General features: G+C 33.8%; 1 protein-coding gene across 2 annotated transcripts in view; it reads right to left on the reverse strand.

The window, feature by feature from the left end:
- Nucleotides 1–19692, reverse strand: part of EPHA6 (EPH receptor A6) — a 960105-nt gene that overhangs the window by 791088 nt on the left and 149325 nt on the right. For both annotated transcript variants that reach the window (XM_017889953.1, XM_017889954.1), the window contains exon 3: nucleotides 4990–5653. In XM_017889953.1, coding sequence (XP_017745442.1) covers nucleotides 4990–5653 — 664 coding nt within the window. The remainder of the gene's footprint in view (nucleotides 1–4989; nucleotides 5654–19692) is intronic.

Below are 19692 nucleotides of genomic sequence, written 5' to 3' on the forward strand. Positions count from 1 at the left end.
CGCTTCTTTTAGGGGACAGCCCTAGTGAAACAGATACACGAATAATCAGCACAAATTGTATACAGAGGAGGGTGATATTAACTTTGTGAAGACCCAGGGGCATGATGACATTTGTGTTAGGTCTTGAAGAATAAATAAAATTTCATCACAGGAAAAGAAGAAAAGGGTGCAGAAGCAGCTAGGTAAAATATGAAAAAAGGTAAGAGATACAAAAACACACGGATTGTTCAAAAGTTGTAAAAATCAGAATAGTGGACAGAATTTTGCTGAGGTTACGAAAGAACAGGACAAGGTCAAAATGAACAATTCCTTGAATGCTAAGGTGAGTAACTCCTTCTAGTTGATATAACAGAAAGAAAAACAAAACAAAACAAAACAAAACAGAATAATTTCCTGAAATAAAACATACTAAAATTGTTACCAGGATTTAGACGGTATACAACGTTACCTCAAACATAACAGATGAAGTATTATACATGAGTGAAGCCATCTTAGACACGCAGCTTTGTTAAACCTCCAAATAACTGCAGTTGCATGAGTGACCTCAGCTAAGACAGGAAAAGAATGACCCAGTGAACCAAATCTGGATTTCCAGATTGTAGAAACTATAAGCAAATAATTTGTACAAGATATGTGTGTTGCCATAACAAAAAGTTAAAACCTGTGATATTTGCTTTGGGATTGAACAGATGGTAGAGGCTGAAGAATAGCATGGAGACTGAGTAGAGGCTGGAAGATCAGTAAAGAAATTGTTAATGGGGATACTAAAAGGTCAATACACATTATGTGATGAGCAATTGGCAATAATCCTGCCCGTGATCGCTTGGAAGAGAGAAAAAGCACTTCATAATGTTGTTGATCAAATTAAAGAGGTTTCCAGACAACTGTTGAAACTAGCAACTAGAACGTGGGCAATTCTTATAAAAAGAGTAGATGACTAAGAGGGCAGGGGCAAGATACTAGTAAGAAAGCCAAAAGACACAGGGAACCAATCACAAGGAGCAGAACTGGGCTCTAATCAAAAAACATTCTCTGCCCCTGTAGTCAGGGACCTTGAAAACACCAGTTACACTTTACAATCACAATAGACCAGTGACTGTTGTGTTCCCTGCCTTTTGGAACGGGAGACTATTTTCCAATTATCCTGCCCCTGTTCTATGTGTGTTGTGTGTGTAGGGAACAATAACTTACTTTTAGGTTCTTAGTTCTGCAGATTAACAGGGATTTTAGCAATGAAACTTCATTTGAATCTGGAACTGATTTCAACATGCTATTTTGGACTTCAACATGATGTCCTAACGAGATAAATCTTTGGGAGGGTGTGGGGTTTTGTGCATGCCGAAGGGACATTAATCAGGAGAATCCAGAGAGTAGACTGTAAAATAATATATTGCCATGGTGGCAGTCCCCTATAAATATACTTTCAGGTATTCAGTCTTGTGCTGTCTCCTCAGATACTCGTTTTACAGATGGTTATGTGAATAAACTCCCTCTTAAGCCAGCAACTACACTCTGGCAAAGCTTGGGACAGATACTAAATGAGGAGAGGCCACATAGAGAAAGGCCCTGGAAGATGAGGGGCTATCTTGGACATTCCAACTCAAGACAAAGCTCCCAGTGGAATTCAGCTACATGAGTGATGGCTGTTTATTGCACATTAAGCAGAACTACCTAGCTGAGCCCTGAAATATAATAAATCATTGTGGTTTTAAGCCAATACATTTTGGGCTGTTTTCTCTCATAGCAATGGATAACAGAAACATATGCCTTATTTATATTTATCTCTACCACTTAAGAAAGTGATTAAGAAACAATAAATGCTCAAAAATATCAATAATTTGGGGCTGGAAGCAGTGGCTCACCCCTGCAATCACAGCACTTTGGGAGGCCAAGGCAGGAGAATCGCTTGAGCCTAGGAGTTCAAGGTTGCAAAGAGCTATGCTCACACCATTGCACTCCAGCCTGGGTGACAGAATAAGGCCCTGTTTCTAAAAAAAAACAAAAAAAAAAAAACAAAAAAAAAAATAGTGTAGATTAATTAATTGTTTTCACAGAATAGATGAGAAGAAAAATAATGATACACTCATTTGTTCTTTTCCTATTATGTATGTGGTCACATTTCTACTCATACTACATCTTTCTCATATAAGTTTGAATTAGTTCGACCTTTTGATTACATGTAATTCAGATATTTTTTGTGAGATAAGTTATGAATAGATGGCAGTAAAAGCAATGATAAAATTCTCATCAGAGGAAAGAAAGGGGCAACATGCAACATCAAGAACACATAAAAGTAAGTACTCTAAAATGAACACTGGTGGTAGTGCACTATATGTATCTTTAAAATAATGTAGTCTCTACATCCACTCTGACATTTCTTTTGTTTGTAAATAGCAATTCATTATATTTAACTAGAATCAGGCATGTTGCTTGTTTTAATAGTTTTACACGTATTTTATTTTAGGTGACTATAATCACTACTTTATAAATTTTAAAAAAAAACCTGATTTTGAGGTTTGTAAGCCATAGATATAGAATTCAAACTTAATCCTTCCAATTTCTGCCATCCACTACAAGATGACGAACAACTGTTCTGTACTGACCCCCTCATGTTTCTGCAATTCGATAAAGGATAATAAAGATAACAAGCCATAAATATACACAAGTAGAAGCTCTATATAAACAGATGCTGCTTAACATTTGTCCAAAACTATCTTTGCCAAATCACAGAAGAAATTTTAAGGCATATAAATAAGAATAAAATTTCACACCAAGCATATTAAGTAAAAAAATATGTAGACATCACGGTTGGTATTTTAGTTCTGTGGTAAATGCCATAAAGGAATACAAATATTTAGTAATAGCAAATCACACAAATTCTTAGATTAAATAAGTCGTCAAATATTTAAAAAACTATTATTTTTATCAAGTAATGGCTAACTTCTATCTAATGTAAAATACGGCAAAACTGATGTGATTATTACACATATTGCATGCCTGTATCAAAAAACTACACGGTTTCTCTGTGCAATACATTTTATCCTTAGATCTTATTGTCTTCTCCACTTAACTGGATAATTATCCATAGGTATAAATTTTTCTTTAGTGCACTGATACGGTTTGTCTCTGTGTCCCCATCCAAATCTCATCCTGAAATTCTGGGGGAGGGGCCTAGTGGGAAGTGATTGAATCATGGAGGTCAACTTCCTTTTTGCTGTTCTTGTGAGAGTGAGTTCTCCTGAGATCTGGTTGTTTGAAAGTGTGTGGCATTTCCCCCTTTCCCTCTCTCTTCCTCTGCCAGGGTAATGCATGCATGCTTCCCCTTCGCTTTCTGTCATGATTGTAAGTTTCCTGAGGCGTTCCAGCAGTGCTTCCTGTTAAGCCTGAAGAACTGTGAGCCATTTAAACCTCTTTCCTTCATAAATAAGCAGTCTCAGAAAGTCAGTATAACAAACTAATACATGCACTTTCCAATGTAAAATATCTTTAGATCCTACCTCCAGGATCATTTATGGTTTAATTTTTCTCTGTTATAAATCCTTGTTATAAGTGAACAAAATTTTGATAAACTATAATGATAATGTGTATTAATAAACTTGAATGAAACATAGTTTAATGATTAAAAGCATAGGAAAGCTGATTCATGCTTTGTAAAATATATACTATAGACTTCTCATGCAAATATTAATATTCTCCAGTTACAAAACATAATCATCACTGGCAGCTCCAGTGAAATTTTCAAGAGTCAAGAACCCAAGTGTTTTATAAACGGATAAAACCTTTAAAACTTCACATATATTATCCATAACTCTTATGTGCATACAGATATGTTTTCTTTTTTATTCTCATCCTTTTAATGAATGTGAATATAACATCAACAAAGAAATCAATAAATTCAAGCTGGTGCTATAGAAAATACCCTCTTAAGAAGCTTTCATTGAGAGGGAAATATCTCCAGTATATTACTATTTACCATGAAATAATTTTATTTGTATATTTGTGTTTTGATTATGAGTCCTAAAGCTAAACATATTCAAATGTATGCTCTTTATTGGGGGGCATATAAAAATTTTGAATGTATATACTTATTAGGTAAATAAGCCTTCATAAAATGAATTACATAAAAGTGAAAATGTTTCATCTTGAAAATAATAGTTACTTCATTGTTATAACAATGTGAAAGGAATAGTTCCAAACCTAACTAGCATTGTGTGATGTTAATATTTCCTGACAATTACATGTCACACAAATACTACTATTAAAATGAAAAGCTAATGTGTTATACGGTGGAAAATTCTATGTAATAATACCAAAGGATTAATTAAGCTCTGATCAGGTCAATATTCAACCACCAACATCATACATAACACCCGTATAAACTAGCTTATATATTTTTGAAATAAAATATACATGAACTCCTTTTATTTAAATATAATTCTATTTAAATATAATTCAAGTATTATAATTCAATATGATAGAAATAATTACTGCTGACTGTCTTTAAATTTCATATTTCTATAAACCATAAAAATGTGAACACCAGGGAAATCACTATTTTGAATTGCTTCTTGTTGCTGTTGTTGATGCTGCTTTCCTTTATAAAAATTAGGTAGTTACAGCAATTCATATTGTTTAACTACTTTACTGAAAACATTTTGGCACACTTTCATATACCTTTCCAGGAGAAAAACTACAGCAATTTTTTTATAGTTAATATGAATCAATTTCTTTCGCAATTTATTATCAGGTATAACACTCAAAAATGTATTATTTGAAATAAATGTATAACATTTACTTTTAATAAATCATCATTTTGAAAAGATCAGTGAGATGATGGATATATTAACTACTTTGATCAGTATACATTATATGTATCAAAACACTACTACATACCCATGAGTATGTATAATTACTATTTGTTAATTTAAAAAATAAAACTTTTAAAATCATTTAAATGCAAGATAAATTATTTAAATGTTTGTTTCTTACCATGGCAAGAACCCTCAATTTCTTCATATCCTGTACTGCAGATGCATCTTCCAAGAGGAACCAGCCAGTCTCCATCAGCTCCACAATACAGTTTAGGAGTGTCACGCTCTTCAGCACTCTTCACACAAGAACCCCGTACTTCAACCAAAGAGGAGGAATCAACCCTTGGAATGGTATCAGGAAACATGGCCAAGTTACGAACAGTGAAGGGGCACTTCTTGTAGAAAACACGGACTGAAACCAGGGCAATGCATGCCCCAATGTCTTGAAAAGCCAGATAAAATCCTTTCCTTTCTATAGGCCCCACCTCACGAATTTCAGTGTTGAGTTTGAGGATGCGATCACCCAAATCCATCTGGGTAAAACTCTCATCAGCAGCAATTGTGTCGATCTTTGTATACTGGTTTGGCTTGAATTTAATTCCGTGGGACTCATCTGATTCCATATAAAACAGATTAAATGTTTCTTTGCAAGTCCCCAAGACCCATGGGATGCTGTTACAATCCCTCAATGTGAATTTCATTTCCACGTAAATTTTCTGTGCTGCATCACGGGAGATCCAGTTTGTACGAAGCCAGTTGTTTTGGTTTGGTTCCATTACATTACATACCTGGTATGTGTGAATGGGCCTATTATGTTCATCCATTTCAGTGATGGCATCCCACTGCAAAAAGGGGAAAAAGTCATTAAGTGATTTTAAACTACAGTGATTAAACAGAAATGGTTACCTACAATTTTTTTTCGTTTTACCAAAATAAAAAAGAGTTAAAAGGATACAAATGAAGCTATTCAAAGCAACAATGGAACAGCATTTTAACCGTGAGCCTTTGGTTAAAAGTACGGGTTCTAGAATCAGCTGTCCTGTCTTGTCTTCTTACACATGAATTGCATGACAACTTTATTTAATATCTAGTTTCCTCAACTGTAAAGGAGCTGATAATAGTACCTGTTTCACAGGGTTGTTGTAAGGTATAAATTAGATAAATACACGTACAGCACTTCAGACAGTTCCTGGCATACTATAAGAACATTAAATAGCATCCATTATCTTATCAAAACAACTAAATATATAAAAAATGCACTTTGGGTTTCCCATCTTTCCTCATATACAATTTGCCACAAATTGTGGTCTGTTTTCTTTGCCAATATTCAATTAAATATTTACATGACCATTTAAATAGAAAACAGACATAGATAAGGCCTTAGACTTATTCAATATTTATCAGGCACTCCCATACCCTGGACACTGGAAATACAGCAATTAACAAGGTGAACTAAAACTGTCTGCCTTTATAAAGCTTACTTTAGAAGGAAGAGAGACAATTAAAAAGTAGAAATGAGTAAAACTATATAATATGGTAGAAAGTACAATGGGGAAAAATGGGGCAAGGAGATTAAGAAGAGGGTTATAATTTTAAGTGGGTGTCTAGAAAAGGCTTACTGAGGTAGTGACATTTAAGCATTGACTTAGACATGAGACAATGAAACTTGCAAAGAGGAAGCAGTAAATACAAATAACCTGAGGCAGGAGTGTGTAGGTATATTTGAGGAACAGCATAAGTGGGCACTGAAAGCACATTAAGTACTAAGAACAGAGGGTCAGAGAGCAGCCAAACCAAAAGTCTTTATTAAGCATTTTAAGTCCTTTGGCTTTTACTCTGAGCTAGATCACTGGATTATTTTCACTTCTGTATGTTTATGTACAAGCAGTTTGCCACTTGATTGCATGCAAAGACTTTGTCTGTTTTTAAGAGATTTAATAAAAATATCTGAGTACCCTGAAAGCAGTTTAGATTATCAATATTTATTCATTTAATGTTACAAACTTCTATACTGTAAATTTAGATTATAACTCCATTTTATTTGTATAGTTATAATTGATCATTTTCAATACATGAAAAACATTCAGGTAACCTTATAGCATGTTTGGGAACACATGCTAGTCATCATAATTTATCATTTCTATTTGAGTATACTGAAAATGACAAATGGTTTGCTATAGTGAATAAGGGTGAATAAGGGTTCTATTCATTGATAACATACTTCAGTTATTTATAATAAGATTATTTAACATATTCTGTTTGCAGTTTCTCATTTTAACTGGCTATAGAGAGTTACTAAATCAAGGCCAGTTGAATTTCATTAGTATACTTTCTAAGAGAATGCCTACTTTCCTCTGTATATAGGACCATTATGACACAAAGTACTTTTAATTAACTACTGTACATTTCTAGAATAATTCATATTATCCATCATGCAAACTTAAACACAATATTTTATCCAAAAAAATATTTTTGCAAGTTCCTTGCTTGAAATCCAGAGGGCATTTTCCAGAGAAAACAATAAGTTCCTTTCAACTGTATATTTAATTTTACAAAATACACACATTTTTTATCAGGGGTGATTCAATAATCTCAAGGGAATATACATGAGATTTCCCATCTAAATGCCTTTCATCCTAATGTGTAATGGGTCTTACATTACTCTGAGGACACTTAAAGGCAAACCAGCACTGTCACAGCTCATTGGAACCACAATACAATCATTCTAAATGTAGCTGTAAACCAAGAGAATAGTAAAAAATATGATATACTTTTAAACTGTCAAAATCAATGTCTAAAAATCTAAGTATTTTACCTATAGGAGAGCATGTACTCGTCCAATGATGATTTTTATTTTGAATACATTTATAATTAGAGTTCATTTCATTTATCAGGGAATGCATATACATTATTATTAATGTCTATACTACATACTTTACTCTCCCATATAGGAGTAAATAACTATATTCCCAGTAAATGCTGCTTTAATTAGTATCTTCAGGCTACATTGCTTCATATTAATAGAAAGCGTTAACCATGTTCATCAAAAAATCAACTCTGAAAAGATGAGATTAACTTTAACTCAAATATGAAAAACTTTGAAAATATCATTTATGAAATTAGAACATTTCCTTATTTACAAATACATTCAGTTGGGGAGATGTTCAGAAGGAGAGAAGGGTCTGAAGTGAAAAAAATGCATGTATTCTCTAATCAGAACCGATATAAACCAAGAAATATAGAAGTATGAAAATATACACAGATATTTGGAAATGTGAGTCTTCTCAAACACAGTGCATAAATACATGGCAAAATGATGCATATTGTTTTACACTAAGTTTGTGATGTTTGATGAAAAATAATATTTCTTCTTTTACTTAAAATAAAATAAATTAGAATTAGATTTAGGTACCAAAACAGTCAAAACAGACATAATTGGTAAATTTCATCTTATTCAATAATATAGAAAGTTATATTAGATATACAAATTTGGATGATTCCCTAAAACAAGAATGTAAATTCAAAATTGATATAGATCTAAATGCCTATGAAATTTGCCATAAAATATAACATCAGTAGATATAGAAATCATATCACATTTCAGGCATACTTTTCCTTTTGGAAATAGTGCATTTATATATAAAGACCCCGGAACACAGGTTTAAACTATGCAGGTCCACTTACAAGTGAATTTTCTTCAGTCTCTGCCACCTCTAAGACAGCAAGACCAACCCTTCTACTTTACCCTACTCTTCAGCCTACTCAACATAAAGACAACAAGGATGAAGGCCACTTTATGATCGTCCATTTCCATTTAATGAATAGTAAATATATTTTCTCTTCCTTACGATTTTCTTTTCTTTATCTGAGATAAGGTCTCACTCTGTTACCCAGGTTGAAGCAAAGTGGTGCAATTTCAGCTCACTGCAAACTCCATGTCCCAGGCTCAAGAAATTCTTTCACCTCAGCTTCCAAAGTAGCTGGGACTACAAGGCATGCACCACCACACCCAGCTAATTTTTTGTATTTTTGGTAGAGATCGGATTTTGCCATGTTGCCCAGGCTGGTCTCAAACTCCTGAGCTCAGGTGATCTACCTGCTTTGGCCTCTCAAATTTCTGGAATTACAGGCATAAGTCAGCATGCCCAGCTATGATTTTCTTAATAACATTTTCTCTAGCTTACTTTAAGAATACAGTATGTATAATATATAACATACAAACTATGTGTTAATCAACTGTTTATGTTATCAGTAAGGCTTCTGATCAACAGTAGACTACTAGCAGTTAAATTTTCCGGACAGTCAAATGTTATACATGGATTTCAATAACACATAGGTCAATCTCCATGCTGTTCAAAGGGTCAATTTTAACTTTTTAGTTATAATTTCAAGTGTTAAAATAAATAGGGTCTCTAAAAAGTAGAGATCCCAAGATAAGAATATGAGTATGGCAGCTCACATACCACATGCCTAAATATTTTTAAATGATAAATTTTTTTTTACTTGTATAAATATATATAATACATATTACCATAATTACTACTACATGTTACACTAATATATTGCATATTGGTGAAGTCAGGGCTTTAGTGTACCCATTGCCGGAATAAAGTACATTGCACCATTAAGTAATTTTTCATCACCCACCCCCCTTTTTACCCTTTCACCTTTCCAAGCCTCCACTGTCTGTTATTCCACAGTGTAGACCTACATGTACACATTATTTAGCTCCCACTTATAAATGAGAACATACAGTATTTGTCTTTCTGTGTCTCAGTTGTTTCATTTAAGATAATAGCCTACAGTTCCATTATTTAAATTAGATCAAACTTAAAATATATAGCATCAGTCTACTTTGTAAAAATACTTTCATAACAACCTGACAGTCCAGTTTCATATTGAAAATACTTGGACTCCTAAGAACCCCATGGCAGCATGTGGTGGCCTATAGAGAGCCAGCTCTTAACCTCAGTTAATCCCACTTCTCTGCCCTTACCTGACTCTAGCTCTATCTCACATCCTGAGAGATTTCACATATGCACATATATGAGCATCTCATACACAAGCTGTCTTTTCCCTGTTTCAAAAAGCTGCCAACTTTAGTCCTCCAGTCGACTTAGGCTGAGCACACCAGTGTCACAGAGTATCCTTTGGAGGATGAATCCCAGCAAGAATCTGTGAAGCTCCTAAAAGTTGGACTTGAGGCCATTTGAGCAAGAAAGTCTAGGGTCTTGAATACCTGTGCTATGGTATACAAAGAAACCGTAAGATCTAAGTGGCATATCTTCTTATCCTTCAATACCGTATCTTCATGAAGAGGAGTGTAGCCAGAGGAGTGAACGGGCAAGATCATCTAAAGCTCTAGCATGAAGTAGAGGCTTCCCTTCCTGGGTCTAAAGATGATCATAATTCTTTTTAAAATCCAATTTGGACTGTAAGATTACTGGAATTTTCTTTAATAGCAAAGAGAGTTAAAACCTATGCTTCACTTCATTATTAGGTAGTTAGTGTAAACATTTACTTCAAAAGCCTTTTGTTAAACTTCATAAAGTACTTTGTCAACTCTACACATCATATGTTAATAAGCAATTAACAATATTTAGTGAATCTATAGTATCTGTAAGTTCTATGAGGAAAGTAAAGAAAGATGATATAAAGTTTGCTCTCATTGGACTTGTTTATAATACATTTAAGGTAATAAATTTAAAAAACCTAATTGATAGCACAGGTCTGAGTGTAACAATCTAATAGTTTATATAGTAAAATACAGTAAGTGTTCAAAGGACAGCAACACTCATGAACTGGAGCTGCTTGGAAGGCTCAGCCAAGAAGCATGCACTGGACTTAAACCATAAAGAATCATAAAATTCAATAAGCCAGAGGGAGGAAAGTGAATAGAAATTAATTTATAAAACTAAGCTATATGCATATACTTTTAGACAACTCTAGTTCTGTCCCACATAAAGCTCCTACCCCTATTTAAAACAAACATATAATTTATTATCCAACTGTGAAATACTTAGATGTACATAAATCTAGTAAATGTACAAATTACAAGATAAAGTATATTATCAAACCAGTCATTAATTTTGCTATTGGTCACTTCTGTCAGCTGCTAGCTTTTACATAATAGGTAATGAACACAAAACATTACAACTCCTCAATCACATGTATGCTTCTTAAGAAAAATTTTATGTAGGACTTACAATAAAATACTAACATATAATGTAGAAAAGAGCTAAATAAAGCAAATGGAATCATACATGTTTCTGCAGGGGAGAAAATCTTGCAAATTATTTCTGTTTTCATGACCTATATGAGTAGAACAAAGAACTATATGAGTGAGTTGTTTTTTGGATCGAGGAGTGGACAGATGGATTACAAACAGATGGATGGAAAAGTTTTGTAACTAAGTGTCCTGCTCAACGAGAAGTTTTGGTTAAGCAAGAATCAGTTGTACTCCAAGGAGTTATTTCTTTCAAATACTACAAGGTTACCTTGGATGTAATGATCTTTAAGGCCACTATTTATATACTGAATTTATATTCATCAAAACTTTTCCACAAATGCTAACTGATGTGGTCTTCATCAGTCCAATAAAACAAGACAGGTATTTTTATTTTCATGATAACAATAAGGAATCCAATACTCAATAATAAAATTAATTACCCAGTGTTTCATGGACTAGAATTAGAACTAGGTCTTCTAACTTTATTTTATGTATTCTATGATGTTAAGGCCTCTTACAAAGCTTGCTGGGAGGAGATGGTATGGGTGGAGAGACTGCACCTCTCATTGCTAGCCAATTATTAGAGATAGCAAAGAGCTGGGCCTGGAGCACCGGCTTCATATGCAAGCCTGCCCCTTCCAAGTCTACAGCCCCAAATTCTTCCTTATGATGTGTTACTCTCACACATTAAGCCAGTATTTCCCCTGCCCTAGATGATCGATCATAGAGCAGGTATCAGGCACTTATAGACCACCCCATTGCCCAAATTCCGCAGGAATTTTTCAAACTAAGCAAACGTCAAAGTGTTTACTTTGCCCCACCCTGTCTTTCCCTCAGAAACCCTAGAAAAGGCTTTAGCCTAGATTGAGATTTAACCCTCACTCCTGTCTTCTACCACCTGACCAAAACATAGTGGCTCCCCTGTGGCCCTGAATGGTATGCACTGCCCCCTCTCTGGGACTTATGAGTATAATAAACTTCTTTCCAAGCCTTGTTCTCATTTCCTCCTACGACCACAGTGACTTTATCACACTGTATTCAACATTTACATCTTAGAATGAATAAATTGTTATATGGATCTTAAGAAAATCCTCCTGGCATCCTGTCGAAGGACAGCTGATTCTTGCTTAACCAAAAGCTTTCATTGAACAAGAGACTCTGGCAAAACTTCCTCATATAGTCATTCCTTGATCCAAAAAAAAGGATTCATAAAATGACCATAAGACAAAATGAGTCTCTCTGTTCTATTTATCCAGGACATAAGAATAGATGTAGTTTGCAAGATATTCCATTCTGTAGAAGCATGTATAATTCGATTTTGCTTTACTGAGCTCTTTTCTACTTTCTATATTGGTGAGTTATTTTATATATTGATATTTTAAATATTACATGAAAAATATAAATTAAAAAAAAACAAGATAGAGGAACTGGGATATTTTAGTTCAGTGCCTATTATGTAAAAGCAAGCACATGACCAGACTGACCAACTTAGTACAGATTTAATAACAAAAGTATTTATAATGACATATATAATTTACAGATTCTTATATATTAGGGTTCTCTAAAAACCCTTCCCCATCAACATATAAATTTTCATTTCCATAGCAAGCTAAATAAACTAGTTCAAAAAGCCAAGTTTTAAAATTTTATGGCATAATAATTTACTAATATGTCAATGATTAATAAAATTTTAATATTACATTATTTGTATTATAATACAATTTTATTACTTATAATTATAATAAAGTTTTATNTATATTATATAATATACAGATTGTTCTTTTTTTTTTTTTGAGATGGAGTCTTGCTCTGTCACCCAGGCTGGAGTACAGTGGTGCAATCTTGGCTCATTGCAGACTCCACGCCCTGGTTTAGGCAGGTCCCCTGCCTCAGCCTCCCAAGTAGCTGGGATTACAGGTGCACGCCACCACACCAGTCTAATTTTTTTGTATTTTTAGTAGAGACAGGGTTTCACCATGTTGGCCAGACTGGTCTCAAACTCCTGACCCCTCAGGCAATCCGCTCCCCTCAGCCTCCCAAAGTGCTGGGATTATAGGCATGAGCCACCTTGCCTGGCAATATAGAGATTCTTAATAGTACAGATTTAATGACAGATTCATTTATAATGATACAGATATTTATAATAACGACAGATTGAATTATTTTAAACCTGTAATAGCTACAATTACCAAACTTATGTACATCTAAATATTTCACAGCTAAAGAGTAAGTTATATGTATATTTGTTTTAAAAAGGGTAAAAAGTTTTACTTCCTGGATATACATGGTGAGGACTAAAGTTGCCAAAAGTGTGTGCACAAAGATTTGTGTATTGGGGGCTGTATCATTTGAAGTGAATATTTGTTAGAAGTGATAGGAAATGTGAATAGCTATGAGCAATAATTAATCTATTTAATATTTATGCTTGAGGATTCTCTAAAAACCCTTCTCCATCCACATATGAATTTTTGTTTCTATAGCAAGCTAAATAAACTAGGCCAAAAAACCGGATTCCTTTTGGGTATAGAAAGTCAGAACAAGGAAATTAATTCTTAAAGCAACTGGCAGTCATTGAGGAATCAGATGGCTTTCTTTTCTTGGAGAACAAAATAAGGCAATCAAACAGCCTTTTTAGGCAAAGAATATTCAGATAATATGCTGGCAAATGGACACATACATCCAAAGTTCTTACATAAATCTCTCAAATTTATATCTTCTTCCCTCTGAAAATCTTTAGAATTCAACAGAAATATAAACTTTTATTTCCAAAATAAATTTTGAAATTTTAAAATAAGAGCAGATAGTTTGTTTCTTAGCACAGAATGGACTATTGGACAGCTAATTATATTTTTAAAAAGCAGGGATAAGTCCTGATAACATATTCAAAACACATAGCAAAAGAAAAGAGCAATTACCTTCAGACCAATGTGCTCACCTCTGTATCGCAGAGAGAAAAGGGAGGGGGAAGTCACACCCTAGATGCCTTAGGACCTTAAACAGGTGCAAGGCTGGTCTGATTTAAGGAAATGAAATGTCAGTTAAAACCAATCTTAAATATGCTGATAGTAGAAAACAGAAAAGGAAGTATTTTAATAACATGGAAGACTGAACTGCTGGAGAAACGTATTTTCGTCTTTACCTGTGCTTCCTAAATATGTGCGTGTGTGTGTGTGTTTCTGAAATCTCTTTCCTTTCTTCCCTTTTGTGTATTGATTTTTGATAATTACATGCTGTAAGACCATGTCCTCGAGTACTGAAACTATTAAGGCCTAAATTTATTTCTACCTCAATTTCTAACAGATTCCAGTTATAGACTAAAAAGGACATAAATATGTGGAGATAATATTTTCTTGATTATTTTCTTCAGAATGTTTATTTATAATAAATATATAAAGGGAGAATAGTCACGGAAAATAGAATATTAACAAATGACCATTTGAAAGATACGGAATCTAAAAGACCAAATGCGTTTTGAAATTAGCAAGCATTACATTGGTAGATGATTAATATGGAAATGATACAGCATATTATTATTCAGATTTTTTTTCCAAAAGTAAAAGACAATTTAAAGATAGATTAAAACAACATACAACAATAAAATCATAACAAATCTATACTTTCTAGCCAAGTTTTTTATATAATATGTTCTCAGTGTTTTGCAGTATATGCCAATAACTATTCCTCCAAATCCACTAAATTTAAATGGGAAAGAGAGCCAAAAAGGGAAATAAAATCTTCAACTTCATTCTAAGATTAAGAATGCAGAATGGCTGAGAATGAAAAGTTGCAAAATGGCACATATGTGATTTGTTCCAAACATTCTTCATCTTACCTTGCATAAGCCAAATAAACTAAAGTTGTTGAATGTACAGGGGTATCTCATTGTGTAATTCTGCAGTGGCTTAATTTTTAAACCATATGTATCTAATATTCTGTATCAAAGTAAAGCCTGTGAAAGAGGTCTTTTTATTCTAATATTATATTTTCCTCAGAACTACTTAAATATTCACTTTGTATCAATATACTGACATAAACTTAGAAAATTAGTGCCCTGAATTCTGCTGCTAGGCATATAGTTAATAACATAAATCTGTTTTTGCGGCAGCAAAGTGAAGGCTCTGCATTTAAATTATAACTAGTTTTGGCGAATAAAACAAGAAGCGAAATGCATCATGTGCAGATACATTTCTATTTCACTTTGGGCAAACTTAAAACTTTTTTATTAACACTACAAAGATATTTAATAAAAAAGAGTAAGAATTCAGTGGTATATCTAGAAGACAACTGCTGAGTCTAAGTAAGTTTTACAATTAATTTGTTTTACTTTTGGTGGATTTGTCCTATTAACAGGATTAAAATACTATAGCAATAAAGATCATTTCTACTAAGAAGGAATAGATTATCCCATAAAACTGTCACATATTCTGAAGATTAAATTTATTAAACAGTTCATCTTCTGTATGTCCAAAAGGCCTTAAATGGCTTTAAAAATTGAGATTCTTACTTAAATAATAAAATATTGCAAATATTATCTTTGAAAATTCATAGGATTTCTAAATAAAGGGATTGCAAATATTTATCTTAATTATCCTGTCTTATATTCAACAATATATGAATACCATGCTAGTTACATAGGACTTGCAAATATAGCAAGCACAGAAAAATAATCTCACAAACCACATTTAATTTGATTCTTGTATGTTATAGAGAACAAAGCATATTATCCTGATTTATGGATGAGGAAGCTGATTTAAAGGAGGGAACTGACTCATCTGACTTTACAAAGAAAACAGAAGAATCAACACCAAAAGTATGTGAAAAGTTATGTTGGACCACATGAAGGCTTTGAATCAAGATAAATTTACATAGAATGTAAGCTCTATTAGTACAAGGATGGTATCTTTTTCATCATAGAGCTTCCCACACAAGCATCCCATAGGATGTTCCCACACCAGGGATTGAAGTTGGTTCTTTATATTTGTTAAATATACAAATTAATAATAATAAAGCTTAAATTATAACTAAAACAACTCTGAATGCTTCCACTAATTGGAGAGCTACTCCTGCGGAAGTCATGATTCTATATATCACGAGATGGAAAATATGTAAACTTTTAGCAATCTCCTAACCTAGCCATAGCACGACTCAGGTGAACACAGACATATCAGATGACTTAGCTGAAGCTTGTAAACATCACATGACTCATTGGACATTATGCTAGTGCACACAATTTTAAGTTAGGATGAAAACTCAGGTTTACAACTAAGAGGTACTTTCTCTCTCTCTCTCTCTCTCTCTCTCCCCGTGTGTGTGTGTGTGTGTGTGTGTGTGTGTGTGTGTGTGTGTGTGTGTGTGAAGAGGCAGAGAAAGGAAAATAGTATTTAGAATATGTGTCTGTGTCAGGAGAGACAGTGAACTGAAGAGGTGAAGTAATATCCAGGCTGCTGAGGAAGCATCCTTTAATGGAGAAGCACTTTAATAAAAAGAGGCTATTTACAGATCCAATAAAATCACTTATCTTTGCTGTAACTAACAATAAAGTCTATAGCCCTGACTCTGATTAACATTCTACTTAATTAAAAGGTATAATATTTGTGTATTAATGTATGAATTGATATAAACATCATGTATGAAATAAATGAATATTCAAACTGTATATGTTCACGTACATTGATAGACAAAACTCCTGAGAGTGTGATGTCCTGTACACATTACAGAAGGAAGTTACTAATGAAGGAGAAAGCATTTAGCATATTAAATGACGCTGAAAGATCCACTAAGATAAAGACCACTCAAAGTATACTAGATTTTTAATAGAAAATTTATCAGTGACCATGACAAGAAAGTATTTGGTGGAGTGTTGGTTTGTACAGAAGCACAATCTTCACACAGAAATCTGGAGAAGAGTTATTTCTTATTAAAGATGTATAACACGGAGGCCGGGCGCGGTGGCTCACGCCTGTAATCTCAGCCCTTTGGGAGGCCGAGGCGGGTGGATCACGAGGTCAGGAGATCGAGACCATCCTGGCTAACACAGTGAAATCCTCCTCTACTAAAAATGCAAAAAGTTAGCCGGGCGTGGCGGCAGCGCCTGTAGTTCCAGCTACTTGGGAGGCTGAGGCAGGAGAATGGCGTGAACCCGGGAGGCGGAACTTGAGCAGTGAGCTGAGATCGCGCCACTGCACTCCAGCCTGGGTGACTGAGCGAGACTCCGTCTCAAAAAAAAAAGAGAGAGATGTAACATGGAAATAAAATTTGCAGAGAACCATTTAAGACTATGATTCTGTACATACCTTATGAGGTTATTTTGGACCATTAATGTTGCTTTAATACTTCACAATGATACATGTTTTGACCTGGTTTTTCAAAATATATTAGACCTTCACACTATTCACAATAGCAAAGACTTGGAATCAACCCAAATGTCCATCTGTGACAGACTGGATTAAGAAAATGTGGCACATATACACCATGGAATACTATGCAGCCATAAAAAAGGATGAGTTTGCGTCCTTTGTAGGGACATGGATGCAGCTGGAAACCATCATTCTTAGCAAACTATCACAAGAACAGAAAACCAAACACCGCATGTTCTCACTCATAGGTGGGAACTGAACAATGAGATCACTTGGACTCGGGAAGGGGAACATCACACACTGGGGCCTATCATGGGGAGGGGGGAGGAGGGAGGGATTGCACTGGGGAGTTATACATGATATTAATGATGAATTGATGGGTGCTGACGAGTTGATGGGTGCAGCACACCAACATGGCATAAGTATACATATGTAACAAACCTGCACGTTATGCACATGTACCCTAGAACTTAAAGTATAATAATAAAAATATATATATATATAGCTCTATTTAGGATTTCAGTTCTATGGGAACGGTTCTTGGAAGGTCAAAGCTTGCTTGACATCAGAATCCTACATGTGAAATTATATCCATGATCATCGGCCATTCCAATGGCTTTAAATGAAGTTTATCTGCATTAATTGACATAACAATAGAAATTATAGGGTGCCAGATACGAAAATCTGACTTGAATAAAATTACAATAGGTTACATTATTTCATTTTGTATAGCATATTTCTATTTAGTGATTCTTGAACACAACATGTAAGTACATATATAAAGGGAAAATTCTCAAAGCAGAGGCATTATTCTTTCATAATAATCCCATGGTGCTGATCTCCAATTGTTAAAAATTATCTTAGAATATCAAATTAGCAGAAGTTAGAAGAGTTGTTTTAAACTGCTGACCCAGGTTGGGAATTTCTTCTACATTCCATTTTTTAATCTCACAAATAATTAATTACCCAGAGTGTAATTTAGATGTACTACATTCTTTCTGTAAAACTGCTTAGAAAGAACCATATGCATTTATGTAGATTTGGTGCAATCACTGCTGTGTAATAGGCCAAAAACAGTGTAATAAACTTACGCTATTATTTCAAACAACCTTTAGAAAAAGTTTCATTACACTTTTCTTAAGGAAAAAAAGAAAAAGAATATTCAAGGCTAACTAAATAACAATGCTTCATAGTCATTTGCTTAGCAAACTTCAAGGAAAAAATGTATCCCTGAATACTGCACATTATATTCCACAGAATAGTAAACTAAAATTGCTGTTAGCATAGCAGTAAAGAACCTTATGATGCATCACACAGAGTTTGAAGGTAACATTGGGAACATAAATCTCTCAGCTCTGAAATACATTATATCGATCCAATGTACTTAGGTACTTTTGTACTTAGCTTCATTGTAAGTACCTAAGTACTCGACAAAAATGATTAACTTCATATACACTTCTGATTAATCCAATAGTCTTGGTAGAAATGTTAATCTTATCAATAAATATTTATGAAATATTTTTTGAAGCTACTCTCAAAATACATCGAAGTGTGTGTGTGTGTGTGTGTGTGTGTGTGTGTGTGTGTGTTTACCATTTTCTCTATGGAAGTTTACAATTTAAATCCAATTTAAAGTTTACAGTTAAATCCAATAAGCAAAGCAATGCACATTTCCTAAGTGGTCAAGCATTAAAAGGACACAGAATTAAGCTAAAAGCTACACATAATTAGATATGGTTACCACAGGCAAGAAGTTTACATCCAAAGTCAGTACACTTAAATGATCTAACATATACCTAACACAGCCAATATTAGAACAAAAATTAAATGCAATAGTTTATAGGTTAACAGAAAATAATTATATACGCCTGATAAAATAGAAAAACTGCATTGTAAACTACAGAAAATATTACAGAATGAGTCATAAAGATAAAAATAGTAAACAAGCATATAAATAAAAGGCATACAATAGCTCATTACAGAAGACAAAGGATACATGTCAATTATCAAACAATAATTGCTAAATATCCACTTTTGAAAGATAAAGACTCTCAGATCTTAAACAAAATCCAACTGCAGTCTGCGTGTTAGCTGCAGATCCATTCTCCTTCCAAAGTTCCTTCAAGAACATTAAGTTCACCTTTACTAATCAGAGTATTCAGTAGCAATCAGTCTCCTATGTCCAAACTTCATCACAAAACTCCATCAAAGTGCGTAACAAAGGAACTTCCAATAATTAAAACACACAGACACACAATTGTTCCTCAATTCTATGTTGTTAAGAAGATAACAACTA

The sequence above is a fragment of the Rhinopithecus bieti genome, unplaced genomic scaffold (genome assembly GCF_001698545.2).
Source record: "Rhinopithecus bieti isolate Rb0 unplaced genomic scaffold, ASM169854v2 scaffold_18644, whole genome shotgun sequence".
Lineage (NCBI taxonomy): Eukaryota > Metazoa > Chordata > Mammalia > Primates > Cercopithecidae > Rhinopithecus > Rhinopithecus bieti.